The sequence below is a fragment of the Penicillium manginii genome, assembly GCF_028828005.1.
Source record: "Penicillium manginii strain IBT 31320 chromosome Unknown utg000011l:1.0-1395921.0:1.0-1396616.0, whole genome shotgun sequence".
Classification (NCBI taxonomy): domain Eukaryota; kingdom Fungi; phylum Ascomycota; class Eurotiomycetes; order Eurotiales; family Aspergillaceae; genus Penicillium; species Penicillium manginii.
Genome location: NW_026643112.1, coordinates 291,720 through 303,982, shown reverse-complemented (window position 1 = coordinate 303,982; position 12,263 = coordinate 291,720). Strand labels below are relative to the sequence as shown.

Genomic DNA, 12,263 nt, shown 5'->3' with positions numbered 1-12,263 from the left:
TTGCTTGACTTTACTTGGTAGGATTGCGGAGTAGTTATATCGCTAATTAGGATACTGCGAAGATACTGGCAACTTGAAGATAGTGGGTCATGTAATGCTCATCAACTCTACTGAGTACTACTACAACTAGCATACTAGCACCAACTAACTAAGTGACTACTTCCCAATCCTGATTATTTGTGTTTTCAAGCTCTCTAAAATAGGTAATAATAGTTTGTGTCCAAACTTGTACAGGGCCCAGAAAGTTTCGGGATGCTTTGAATACTTTGCCTTTCTCTCTTTCATGCTTATATTCTCTCTAATTTCTGCTATAGCTTTGATGGCTTGCAGAAGGCGGGCAGTGGCACAGAAATACATGCATTTCATAACCAGTGGGTGAGGATTCCCTCCCTTGCTTTATTTTGCTTCACGTCCATCACACCCATCACGCCAAAGTATCAATAAAATTTCCTTATGGCAGTTATAGAACCTACGGCCTCACTTCAAAGGCTGGCGGCCTTTCTGATCGCTTGTTTGTATAACGCTCTCTGATTATGGCAAAGAAGAATAAAGTGCAATTAGAGCATGTATGCCGTCATATGTCAGGATCTTTTTCGCTCCTACTGCCCATAGGTTGACGAGTATGTTCTGGATCTGAAAGATAACTGACAGCGGTATCTAGCTGTTGGTCTTGGGTATCGTTGGCATGTGGTGGTGCTGCGAGTATGACTTCATTCCCCATATTTCGTCCTCAGGCTGCAATCCGTCCTCTCATCCATCCCCGACTATCCCCATCCATCCTCCCTTGTATATAGTAGCATCACCCACCATGCTTCATCAGAAACTCTTGATTTCAAAGATGGGATACTCTCGAGGTTATATTCTACGCAGATCAGAGTTCAGGGTCAGAGAGTTATTTCTATTGCTGCAATTATTAAATATACGTCAGCAAATACACACAAGTTCCAGTTATCAACTCTGGGTAGATATTCTGAACATAAACAAATAAGCTCATGTGGAGACAGTGCGGGGGTGTGGAGTAAATCAACAATATCCGAACCAGACGCCCGACGGAGAGATCGAAACAAACAGGTCAAAGCAAATCAACCCCCATCAAAAAGAACATCGCAAGAAAGCCAGATGAGCAAAAAGAAAAAAGAAAAAGATTCCGGCTCGGAAGGCTAGGCCTTTAATGATGAAGGTCCGGCGCGTAGGTGCTCTCTGGGGAGGGTTCATCTCTTACAGGCCCGAGGGCGCCCTTTAACAAACGTAGCCTAGTTTGAATCGTTGGAGGGGGAAAGCGCACGCCTCTGTAACCCGGTGCACGGCTTTTGCCGGTTTCGAAACTGTTTTCTCGAAGACGCCGTCATGTTGTCACGGTCAGGGTGTTGGATCGAACCAGTGAGCCACGCTGGTAAGTTAACAATACCTTGGCGAAAATTAGTTCAGATCCGAGCATTTGTAAGGGTTTGAAAGCTTTCTAGGTGCCTTATTTCGGTTGTTTTGATTTGCTTTGGTCTTTTGGTCTTTGGAGATTCTGTTCATCGTTTCTTATTCTTTCAAATCTTATTTTCTGGTCGATTACCGTTTTGGGACTTGATAGGCCTCAGGCCGGAAGTGATGTCATCTATTGGACGAGCAGACCACAGAAGAGATGAGTCGGAGTTGGAAAATGACAATAGAACGGTTTATTCACATCTAACTAGTAGTATCGATATGAACCTTCTTAATATAACAAACAAGCTTATCTCAATCGGGACACTCAAGGACAGTGGGGGTATCATGTACGGGGCAGGGCAGGGCAGGGCAGGGCAGGGCAGGACAATGAGAACAGAGAATACAACAGCTCCACATGGTTTGTAGTTACAGTCGAACTTGACCACCGGTTAAACGGGCCCAATCCTTCGGCTCAAAAGGAACATAAGTGTTTCCCTGCAACCAGTAGAGCCGGTCATTCTTCGAGACCAACGAGGGATCAATGCCCTCGCTGCGTAGTACATGTTTCTGTTGCTTGTTGTTACCAGTAGACTGCATCTCAGTCGTGACGCGAAGGAACAGAGGCGCCGCAAACCGCGGCAGATTCTGAAGGGTGTGAGCCGCCAAGCTGTCCAGGATGGCTCGAGATGGCTCCAATGCAGGACCCGAGGTACCGCTGGCCACCTGCTGGTTGAAGACAATGGCGGCACATCCAGCACGACCATCGTGGTTAGGTAGAGTCACGCCGTACACGTTGGCTTCATGAACCTCTGCGTGTGAGCCAAGGACCTCCCCAACCTCGTTTGTAGACACATTCTCGCTCTTCCAGCGATATGTATCGCCGAGTCGGTCGGAAAAGAACCAACGACCATCTTTGTCCCAACGCACCATGTCGCCAGTGCGAAAGTATGCGTCGCCCTTCTTCAGGACATCGCGAATAATCTTGCTCTCGGTCGCTTGGTTGTTCTGGAAATAGCCTTGGAAATTGGCTTTGGGGTCGTTCGCATCGATGACGAAGAGCAGCTCGCCAGGATCGCCTCGGGGCACCTTCTTGCAGAGGCCTGTCTTCGGATCGCGCCACGGCTCCTGGGTCTCGTGGTCGACGTCCACAATAGCTGATCCACGGCCAAGAATGAAGTTGCCTAGTACACCATTACGACCGATCGCGCCGGCTGAGAAATCGTTCGAGGATTGGTTCCAAGATCCGGATGTGCCCTCAGTAGCTGCGTAGAATTCACAAATGGTGGGGATGTTGAAGCGTTCCTTGAAGCGATTCCAGATATCGGGGCGTAGACCGTTGCCGAAGGCGACTCGGATGTTATGCTTCTTGTCCAAGTCTTCCCCAGTGGTCGCGTCGGTCTCGGGTGGTACAGCCATGATGTAACGAAGCGTCTCGCCCACGTACTGGATGATTGTTGCGTCGTTCTCGCGAGCTTCCTTCATGAAGGTACGCGCGGAGAACTTGCGACCAATCACAAGGGTCGCCCCGTTAAACAGACAGGTGACGAAGCCCATAATGTAAGCGGAGGAATGGTATAACGGCATACACTGCTTGCGTCAGCGAGAAGTCTTTGGGTTAGAGAGATGGTCAAGTCTTACCGTGAAGAAACGATCCGAGGGGCCAACTTTCATCCAATCGCCTACGAACAAGGAGGCTGCCCAGCACTTTTTCCAGCACACGATAGCTGGCTTGGGAAGGCCTGTGGTTCCACTTGTATAGATCAATAAAGCCATGTCGCGGGCCGCCTGTCCACCACGGACCTTATCCTCTTCGCGTGCTGGCTCCATTGCTAGAACCTCGGCTTCAATGTCAGATGTATGGAAGACGACTTCGACCGGGCCTTTCCCATCGCGAAAGCTCTCGGAAGCGAATGTTTTCAGCTGCTCTGGCGGGAAACAGTTGCGGACTTCCTCGTCGACGATCAGGAGCTTTGCACTCGAGGTACGCACTGAGTGGGTCAAGGGTTTGCCGGTCAAGTTGTAGTTGATGAAAGCGGGGATGGCGCCGATGCTCCATAGACCTAGGGTCATAAAGATGAAGGTGGAGGAGTTCATGAAGTCGATGGCGACAATATCCTTCTGGCGAACACCGCGTACATTCTTGAACCAGGCTCCGTAGCGCAAGGCCATCAGGTAGGTCTCCCGGAAGGACCAGGTGCGGCCGTTGTATACAATGAAGTCATTGTCTGCGGTCGCGGGAGAGAGCGCTTGGGCCTCGAGGTTATAGAAGAGGTTCAAACGGTCGCCACGTTCGGCGACGCGGGCTTTCAAGGCCATCTTTAATCCCGAGGTGATCAGGCCAATGTCGTGGGAGAGGGCCCATCGTGCATTCAGATAGGCAGCCGCAGCCGCAGCGGCGGGTAGGGCGATCTTCAGAGGGAGATCTAAGCAGACAGCGGAGGTGATTAGCAATGGTTATCCATGAGTGGTTACAGTCGCCTTGGCAATGGACAGATGTGCTTACCAGACAAAGGCATAGTTGCAATGCGGGGTTGTTTTCGCGTATGGCAGATCGGTCGTGCTTAAGAGGACAAGGGGACCATGGCTAGTCAAGGAGTAAATAAGGGAGGAGACTCGGAATGAGCAATGGGAAATGGGCAATGAATGATGAGGAGATGAGATGCTCAGCCCTGGGGGTGAGATGATGGAAGTGTGGAGCTTGGAAAGAGTGGCAGAGAGTGGAACTTGGTGGAGCAGGTGAAACTTGAAGATGCCGAGGCTCGGCCTTGTGTTGCTCCGTGGACTCCGCGCCACCCTGAGGTACTGTACTACTACTACCTAATGAGGAATGCATTTCGTTGATTTGCAGATAGGCGAGAGAGGCTAGGTTATTTGGAAAATCTATCTTTGGATATAACACTATATTTCTCTCATGCCGGATCCGCTCGGGCAGTGGGTAGCTATATTCTAGCTACCCAGTGTGAAGGAGAATAGTACTACACATCCCCTAGGCGGGTTAAACATCTCTCAAATGCGAAACATCCGTATACCCCCAACTTGAGTTGATAGGCTTTTTTTCCTTTGCGATCCATGGATCATGCTATTGCGCTGACTTCACCTTCTTCATCGATGGTACGTTCTCATATTCATCCTCCATGAAGATTCGGAGTGCCTCCAACCCCTTCTCCAGTACCTCTGTCTCACACGCGTATCCAATGCGAACATACCCCTGGAAATCCTCACCTCCGCCAAAGCAAAGACTACCCGGCACAAACATCACGCCGCTCTTTTCCTGCAAGGTCTCACAGAAGGCGACGTCATTAATGGGCTTCCCCATCTTCGTGAACCGGACAAATGCGGTCGTTCCCGCCTTAGGCTTGGTCCAGTCACACGCCCATCGGTGAGAGTCGATGAACTTCTCTAGAATGGCGAGATTGGTCCGGGCAAGTTCGATGTTACGTCTGAGGAGGTTGTGGATGCATTCGGGGGCGAGTGCAAAGCTGGCAACCGCATCGCCGATCTGTCCGACTGAGATTGTGGTATAATCACGGGAATTGGCACATTTCTCAATCAGTGAGCTGCTTCGAGAGGCAATCCATCCCACTCGAAGCCCCGCAAGGCTGTATGCCTTGGAGACCGACCCGGTTGCAATGCTGTGTTCATAGCAAAACGATAGAAGAGATGGCGGGAATTGCGGATCCATGGGACTGATGTTGTGGAAGAGAGGGCGATATACCTCATCAGAGAATATGATGATGGAGGATTCACGGGCGATATTGACTAGACCTTTTAGAGTGTCATGGGGAATAATGGCTCCGGTTGGGTTCTGAGGGTTGCTGAGGTTGATTCGGTCAGCTCTATTCACTACAAGTGGTCTTTTCGTTGTTTGGTCAACACCTACTTGATAATGATCATTTTGGTGTTGGGCTTGATCATCGCTTTCAGCTCCTCGAGGTCGAGTTGCCACCCATCGGCCTCTTTGGACTTCCAAAGACTAACTTCCGCGCCGAGCGACTCAGGCACTGAATAGAGTTGCTGATATGTCGGGTAGTGACAGATGACATGATCTCCCGGGCCTACCAGGCTGTACAGAACGAGAAAGTTGGCTTGGATCGCGCCCGCCGTGATCAAAACATTATCTTTGGGTAAACGTGCTGCTGTTTTGGCCGAGTAGAGATTGGAGAGTGTTTCTCTCAATTGATCTGAGCCTCGGATGGCGCCGTAGGTGAGCTTGGTGGATTGGAGCTTGCCCAATGGGTCTGACTCCTTATCCTCGGACAGAGCGCGGAGGTCGTCAACCGAGACTGAGGCACAACAGGTTTCCGCAGTGTTAAACTTGGCCGTAGTTTCATACTTGTCCATCCACTATGATCCTTCAGCATGCCGAAAATAGCCACTGGAGGGGCAAGAAATAGGAATGCGGGGAGATACCTGCTCAACGGCAAAATCCTCAAGCTTGACCATGATGGCGGATAAGTATGCAAGAAACCAATGGATTTTGATTATTCAAGAGCGTTTTGAACAATTGCAGCTCCTGCCGTGATCAACTCTGACTTTTTGAGTGTTGGTCAAAAAATCAAGTCTTCTAGAAGCGTTGGGCTTGTCGGCGTTGATGCCGTGTCACGTGGAATCCCCGCATGGAGCTGCGAGTACAGAAAGTGTAGAGTAGTAGGAGTAGGAGTAGGAGTGAGAGTAGGAGTAAAAGCAGTGGAAGGAGGACAATAATAGTAGGAGAATATCTAGAATCACAGTAAATAAAATGATACCAGTGGCTACTAGTAGCTACTTAGACACCCAATAAACACCTAATAACCTACTACTAACTAGTTAGTACCAACATTCACTAAAGCAAGAACTGTTCCTGGCAGCTGCAGCAACCCGCACCGCCTCCGCCCGCGTCATCGGGGGAACCTTGGACCTCTGCCTATCTCCACCTCCACTCCTTCTCCTCTCCTTCATCTCCATCTTACCTCCACCTTCTCTCGCCTGTCGCAACATCCTCAATACTCCATAATCATCTGCTTTTGGATGTCGAACTATCGCTAGCCTCCTCCGGCGACTCATCTGCGCTCCCTTCCTCCGGTCGCCGCCGTGGTAATTGGGTGCCAGCCACTCCTACACAAGATGCGGTCATCCGTATCCTTCCTCTCGTTGATCGCTTTGACCACCTTATCCGTCCCGGCGATAGCTTCGAACTACTCCGATACGACTTTTGTCTCTAGCTCCTTCTCTATCCTTGATGATCGGCCCCCAAACTGCCCTCCATGCTTCAACTGTCAGCTCGACAAGTACGATTGCACCCATTTCTCTCCATGCAACAGCTTCACCGGCAAATGTACCTGCCCATCGGGCTTCGGTGGTGATGATTGCGCAGCCCCAGAATGTGGTGCCCTATCCGATGGTACGAATCGACCCATCCGTGAAGGTGATACTTGCGAGTGCAAGGATGGCTGGGGTGGTATCAACTGCAACGTCTGCCAAAACGATAACGCCTGTGACGCCATGATGCCAGAAGGAAAGGATGGAGTTTGCTACAAAGAAGGTGTTACTGCCAAGGAGAACTTCCAGATGTGTGATGTGACCAACCGGAAGATTCTCGACCAGCTAGGTGATCGGAAGCCGCAAGTGACCTTCTCGTGCAAAGACGATGATAAGTCCTGTAATTTCCAATTCTGGGTCGATCAGGTTGAGTCTTTCTATTGTGGTCTGGATACTTGTGACTGGAACTTGAAGAGTGAAGTCGATTCCAACACGACTAGCTATCGGTGTGAGAATGTCGAGTGCAAATGTATCCCCGGCCGGTTCCTGTGTGGCGAGAATGGATCCATCGATCTCAAGGATTTCTTAGCCCAACTGATCAAGGGTCCGGCGACTTTTTCCACCAAGGCTACTCGAGATGGCAGCAGCAGCGTCTTCTCGGAGCCCCAAATGAACACTCTGATCAGCGGCGTCTTTGGTGATCCCAGCATTTTCTTATCCTGTGACTCTGGAGAATGCCTTTACAAGACGAACATTCCAGGCTACGAGCGTCCGGTCAAGACAATCAATACTCCGCTCATTGCAGGCGTGATCGCTGGCTGCGCACTCTTCGTTGTGGCAGCGATCTTGATCGTCTGGTATCTTTCTCGCCGTGCCGCACGCCACAACTATACTCGCCTCTCTCTGTCCGATGATTCGGATGATGAGACCGCAAGGCTACTTGCCGAGCACCGACCGGCTGCGCTTTACTGGGACAATGTGTCGTATCACCTCAACGGTAAGGAGATTCTCTCTGGCATCCAGGGTGCATGCACTCCCGGGCAGATCACTGCAATCATGGGAGCATCGGGAGCTGGTAAGACCTCGTTCTTAGATATTCTGGCACGGAAGAATAAGCGAGGTGCCGTTTCAGGCAACTTTTACGTGAACGGCGAGAAAATCGACGATGGTGACTTCAAAACCATGACTGGATTCGTTGACCAAGAGGACACCATGCTACCGACCTTGACTGTTCACGAAACGATCCTTACAAGCGCTCTTCTGAGACTGCCGCGGGATATGAGTCGGGCGGCGAAAGAACAGAAAGTCCTGGAAGTCGAGAAACAACTTGGTATTTCCCACATCAAGGACCAAATGATCGGCTCGGAAGAGGGCAACGGCCGTGGGATTTCTGGCGGTGAGAAGCGCCGTGTTGGCATTGCTTGTGAGCTGGTCACCAGCCCTAGCATTCTCTTTCTGGATGAGCCCACTAGCGGATTGGTATGGCATTCCCCATCATTTTGTTGAAAGCCTCGTAGCTAACAAAATCCCCTCTAGGATGCTTTCAACGCTTTCAACGTGGTTGAATGCTTGGTCACTCTGGCTAAGACCTACAACCGCACTGTCATCTTTACTATTCACCAACCTCGCTCGAACATCGTCGCTCTTTTTGACCGATTGATTCTTCTTGCCGAGGGTCGCGCCGTCTATTCGGGTCTTTTCTCTTCATGTCAACAATATTTCGACGAAGTCGGATACTCTTGCCCGGCTGGCTTCAACATTGCCGACTATCTGGTGGATCTTACCATGCACGCCAGTGGTGCGCATTCTAATGGTTCCTATGAAGTGTATATCGACGAAAGCGAACGACTAGATGGGCAGGCAGGTCCGCCCAAAACAGCCTCAAGCAGTTTGAGAGCGGTCAAGTCCGTCGCCAGCGTGTCCAACGTCAGTTTCGAAGACAATTCTAGCAGCGCTGCGGAGCAGACACGGAGACCGAAGCACAAACGACGCATTTCAGTGAAGCAGCAGCAGGAACGCCAGCTGTTCTCACGACGCAAAGACGATCGCCCGACCACGCCCAAGACCGATGAAGAAGATGCAACCCTAGAAGCCTCTGATGCCCAGCAATGGCTGCGACTTTCCCGCCAGAAACAGGGCCAAGTTCCTCCTCAAATCCTCGATGACCCCGACCAACTTCCGCCACCGGCTCCTGGTACATCGGATCTTGACATCCTCGTTGCCAGCTATGCTGACTCGGATGTGGCCCGATCGATTCATGAAGAGATTGTTGCTGCGGTTCGGAGCGCACAAGCCGCCAACGGCTCGACTAACTCCCATCTCGCTGGCGAGACAGGATCGCAACCGAAAGGCTTTGCTCGTGTCAGCTTGACGCGGCAATTCCTTATTCTGTCTCAACGCACATGGCGCAACCTATACCGCAACCCGATGCTGATGCTCACACATTACGCTATCGCCATCCTCTTGGCTGTGCTATCAGGCTTCCTCTTCTATGGCCTAACCGATGATATCAAGGGTTTCCAAAACCGCCTCGGTCTATTCTTCTTCATCCTCGCACTGTTTGGTTTCAGCACTCTGACTAGTTTGACGGTCTTCTCATCCGAGCGACTCTTATTTGTCCGGGAACGTGCCAATGGGTACTATCACCCAGTGACCTACTTTGCCGCCAAGGTTGTGTTTGACATTGTCCCTCTGCGACTTATCCCGCCCATTATCATGGGCGTGATCATTTATCCGATGACGGGATTGATCGCTGCCTGGCCGGAGTTCCTGCATTTCATGCTGGTTTTGGTCCTGTTCAACTTGGCGGCCGCTAATATCTGTTTGTTTATTGGTATCATCATCCGCGACGGTGGTGTGGCCAATCTGGTTGGCAGTCTGGTGATGCTCTTCAGCTTGCTTTTCGCCGGTCTGCTTCTGAATCACGATGCTATCCCTAGCTCTGCTTTGTGGCTCCAAAGTGTAAGCCATTATTTACCTCTATTTTTCTTCTTTCTGAATTTCAACTAACGTGGATTTAGCTCTCGATCTTCCACTATGGATTTGAAGCCCTCATTGTCAACGAGGTCACCTTCCTCACCCTGATCGATCACAAATATGGTCTCGACATCGAGGTACCTGGTGCATCGATCCTGAGTGCCTTTGGATTCGACACCTTGGCCTATTGGTACGATGTTGCGGGTCTGGCCGTGTTCTCCGGGGCCTTTATTATCATTGCATATGCAGCGATGCACTTCCTGCTCGTCGAGAAGCGTTAGGTCTGTTGAATAGACTGCGTGTTCATCGATACTTTGTTTTTCTCTGTCCTGTGATATTTATTTTTTTGAATGTATCTCGTTGACTATATTCGGGAATTTGCTCTTGAGACGAGGTGCTGTACATAGACCATATTCTATCTGTTCATCTACTAGATCTTGGTAGTACTCTGTAAACCTCCTAATATGTTAACCTATGTAACTTGTAGCTCCCTTGTATAATACTAGTAGTAAAAATATAGTCGGGTATACCTACATATGTATATATAAATACCGTGACTCTACTGTGTTGGGTCAGCACGTGAAGACGTCACAGGTGCTTCGCAGTCCAGGCCAACCTCACTTCAACCCTGCACCACATCTACCCTTCAAGGCTTCCAACACACACTCCATTTATTATCTCTCCCCACAATAGGTACGTTTACTCCCAGTGGATCTCCAGTCTGATGAGGTTCCCCTCCCCAACCCCAGCCCCTCCATTTCTATTCCCACTTTCCACTTCCAATGGGGGAGGGGAGACCACGCTAGTGCCCACCGCCCGGTTCAGACTTCAGACTTCGCTAACACCTCGCAGCTATCCACCTCCTGTACCTCCCCTGCTTCTCTTATTCCCCACTCGCCTTGGGTTATTCTGCAGATTACGCAGCTTCTGATTTGTGAGTCGAGCCATTTCCCTTCCCCTCACCCTCCTGGTCACCTTGTCGGGGGGTCTCTGTGATTCCGCCGACTTCCCTGGGGACTTTTGGGCCGCGGACCCCACAAAAACCATCTCATCTCCAATTCCGGTGTGCACCTGCGTCTCTGCGGCATTTCGACCCTCCTCCGTCATCCTCCTACGCCACCGACATCGCGACTTCTGCTTACCAGTCTTCTAGCTAGCGCATACTACCCCATCTCTGCCCATCATGTCTGGTGAAGCGTGGCTCTATCTGTTGTCGGTGTTGATCAACGCCGTCAACCTCTTCCTCCAGGTGTTCTTCACTATCATGTACAGCGATCTCGAGTGGTGAGTACCTCCTACAACGAATTGATTTCTCCAATGTACCTCTCAGGCAGTCGCCTGGGGATGCTTCATCACGGAATGCCAGCTAATCTCTGATTCTCCCCCCGCACAGTGACTACATCAACCCCATCGACCTCTGCAACCGCCTCAACGCCTACATCATCCCCGAAGCCGCTGTCCACGCTTTCCTGACCTTCCTATTTGTGATCAACGGCTACTGGCTTGCGATCGTCCTGAACTTGCCTCTCCTCGCCTTCAATGCGAAGAAGTACGTCCCGACCATGTTTCGCACGCGTCATTTCCCTCCCCTGGTCTACCATCGCATCAGATATGCTAACATGGAATGCCTCTGTCTATAGGATCTACGACAACCAGCACCTGCTGGATGCGACCGAGATTTTCCGCAAGCTGAACGTGCACAAGAAGGTGAGTTTTTGCCGAGCTGCTAGGCTACCGCATAGGATATCGCTAACTGGACATCCCCCTGCTAGGAATCGTTCATCAAGCTGGGCTTCCACCTCCTGATGTTCTTCTTCTACCTGTACAGCATGATTGTGGCTCTCATCCGCGACGAGGGCAACTGACTTCGTACCAAGACCGAGCATGCGATGCGCAATGGTCGTGCCAACTAGCCCCCAGGACCTCCTATATCGGCAGGGCATGTGGTATCTTTTACAGTCATGTCACAGTTCGCCGAGGATATAAACTATTGTTTTGAATGCACTGTCCGTGCCTTGGTTGATACGCGTTCACTACGACTCCGCCATGGGACTCCGAGCAGCCATCCCTGTGATATACACCGGTATGGCCAGTGCCTCTGGCGGAGTGGGTAGGCGACACTGGATGATGTGGGAGAATCCTTTCGGTTATTGAGCCCCCGATGGTTCGGTTCGGTTCGGTTCGACATGCGCTGTGTGGAGTAATAGATGGATGATGATATTTTCTCTTTTTTCCCCCTCTCCTTTTGTCTAATGTGGTGGAGTGGAGGTTGCAGGGCAGTTGCTAGCCGGAGAGGTTTATGTTTTTCTCTTCTGGTCTGGTTATCTTGCTCTTTTGTTCCAGTTCTTTTTGCCATTTCTCTGTTAATCCTATCCTGTCTTTCAGCCTGTGAGTTGTATATATCTCCAAGCAGTTTGGCAATGAAGAGCGTACGATACCCACTGGCATATTTGTAGAGGCAGTAGCACTAACAAGTGGTGGGATTTAGCATGAGTACCTAGGTACCTACCTAGGCAATCAGTAACTTGAATAATTGACAAGTCGCTAATTAACTAGATCCCACTAATAGCTCTAATAGTAGTAGCATTCAAGGAATATGGTTCGTAGTATACTTGTTGTAGTTGTAGTTGTAG

The 12,263-nt window shown here is 50.5% G+C and overlaps 4 protein-coding genes across 4 annotated transcripts; 2 read left to right on the top strand and 2 right to left on the bottom strand.

Moving 5' to 3' along the window:
• Nucleotides 1–1,842: 1,842 nt before the first annotated feature.
• On the bottom strand, nucleotides 1,843–3,932 carry N7533_013386 (uncharacterized protein; the record flags this gene model as incomplete). Its single annotated transcript, XM_057110036.1, has 3 exons — nucleotides 1,843–3,003; nucleotides 3,055–3,839; nucleotides 3,920–3,932. 3 exons carry the CDS (start codon nucleotides 3,930–3,932, stop codon nucleotides 1,843–1,845), a joined length of 1,959 nt encoding a protein of 652 aa, XP_056952738.1.
• Nucleotides 3,933–4,495: 563 nt separating this feature from the next.
• On the bottom strand, nucleotides 4,496–5,859 carry N7533_013385 (uncharacterized protein; the record flags this gene model as incomplete). Its single annotated transcript, XM_057110035.1, has 3 exons — nucleotides 4,496–5,231; nucleotides 5,297–5,760; nucleotides 5,827–5,859. The coding sequence occupies 3 exons, from the start codon at nucleotides 5,857–5,859 to the stop codon at nucleotides 4,496–4,498; spliced, it is 1,233 nt and encodes a 410-aa protein (XP_056952737.1).
• A 660-nt stretch (nucleotides 5,860–6,519) lies between these two features.
• Nucleotides 6,520–9,911, top strand: N7533_013384 (putative ATP-dependent permease ADP1; the record flags this gene model as incomplete). The annotated part of the gene is made up of 3 exons (XM_057110034.1): nucleotides 6,520–8,133; nucleotides 8,191–9,615; nucleotides 9,675–9,911. The coding sequence occupies 3 exons, from the start codon at nucleotides 6,520–6,522 to the stop codon at nucleotides 9,909–9,911; spliced, it is 3,276 nt and encodes a 1,091-aa protein (XP_056952736.1).
• A 902-nt stretch (nucleotides 9,912–10,813) lies between these two features.
• N7533_013383 (cornichon family protein) lies at nucleotides 10,814–11,495 on the top strand (the record flags this gene model as incomplete). The annotated part of the gene is made up of 4 exons (XM_057110033.1): nucleotides 10,814–10,914; nucleotides 11,024–11,179; nucleotides 11,271–11,337; nucleotides 11,403–11,495. 4 exons carry the CDS (start codon nucleotides 10,814–10,816, stop codon nucleotides 11,493–11,495), a joined length of 417 nt encoding a protein of 138 aa, XP_056952735.1.
• Between the last annotated feature and the right edge of the window lie 768 nt (nucleotides 11,496–12,263).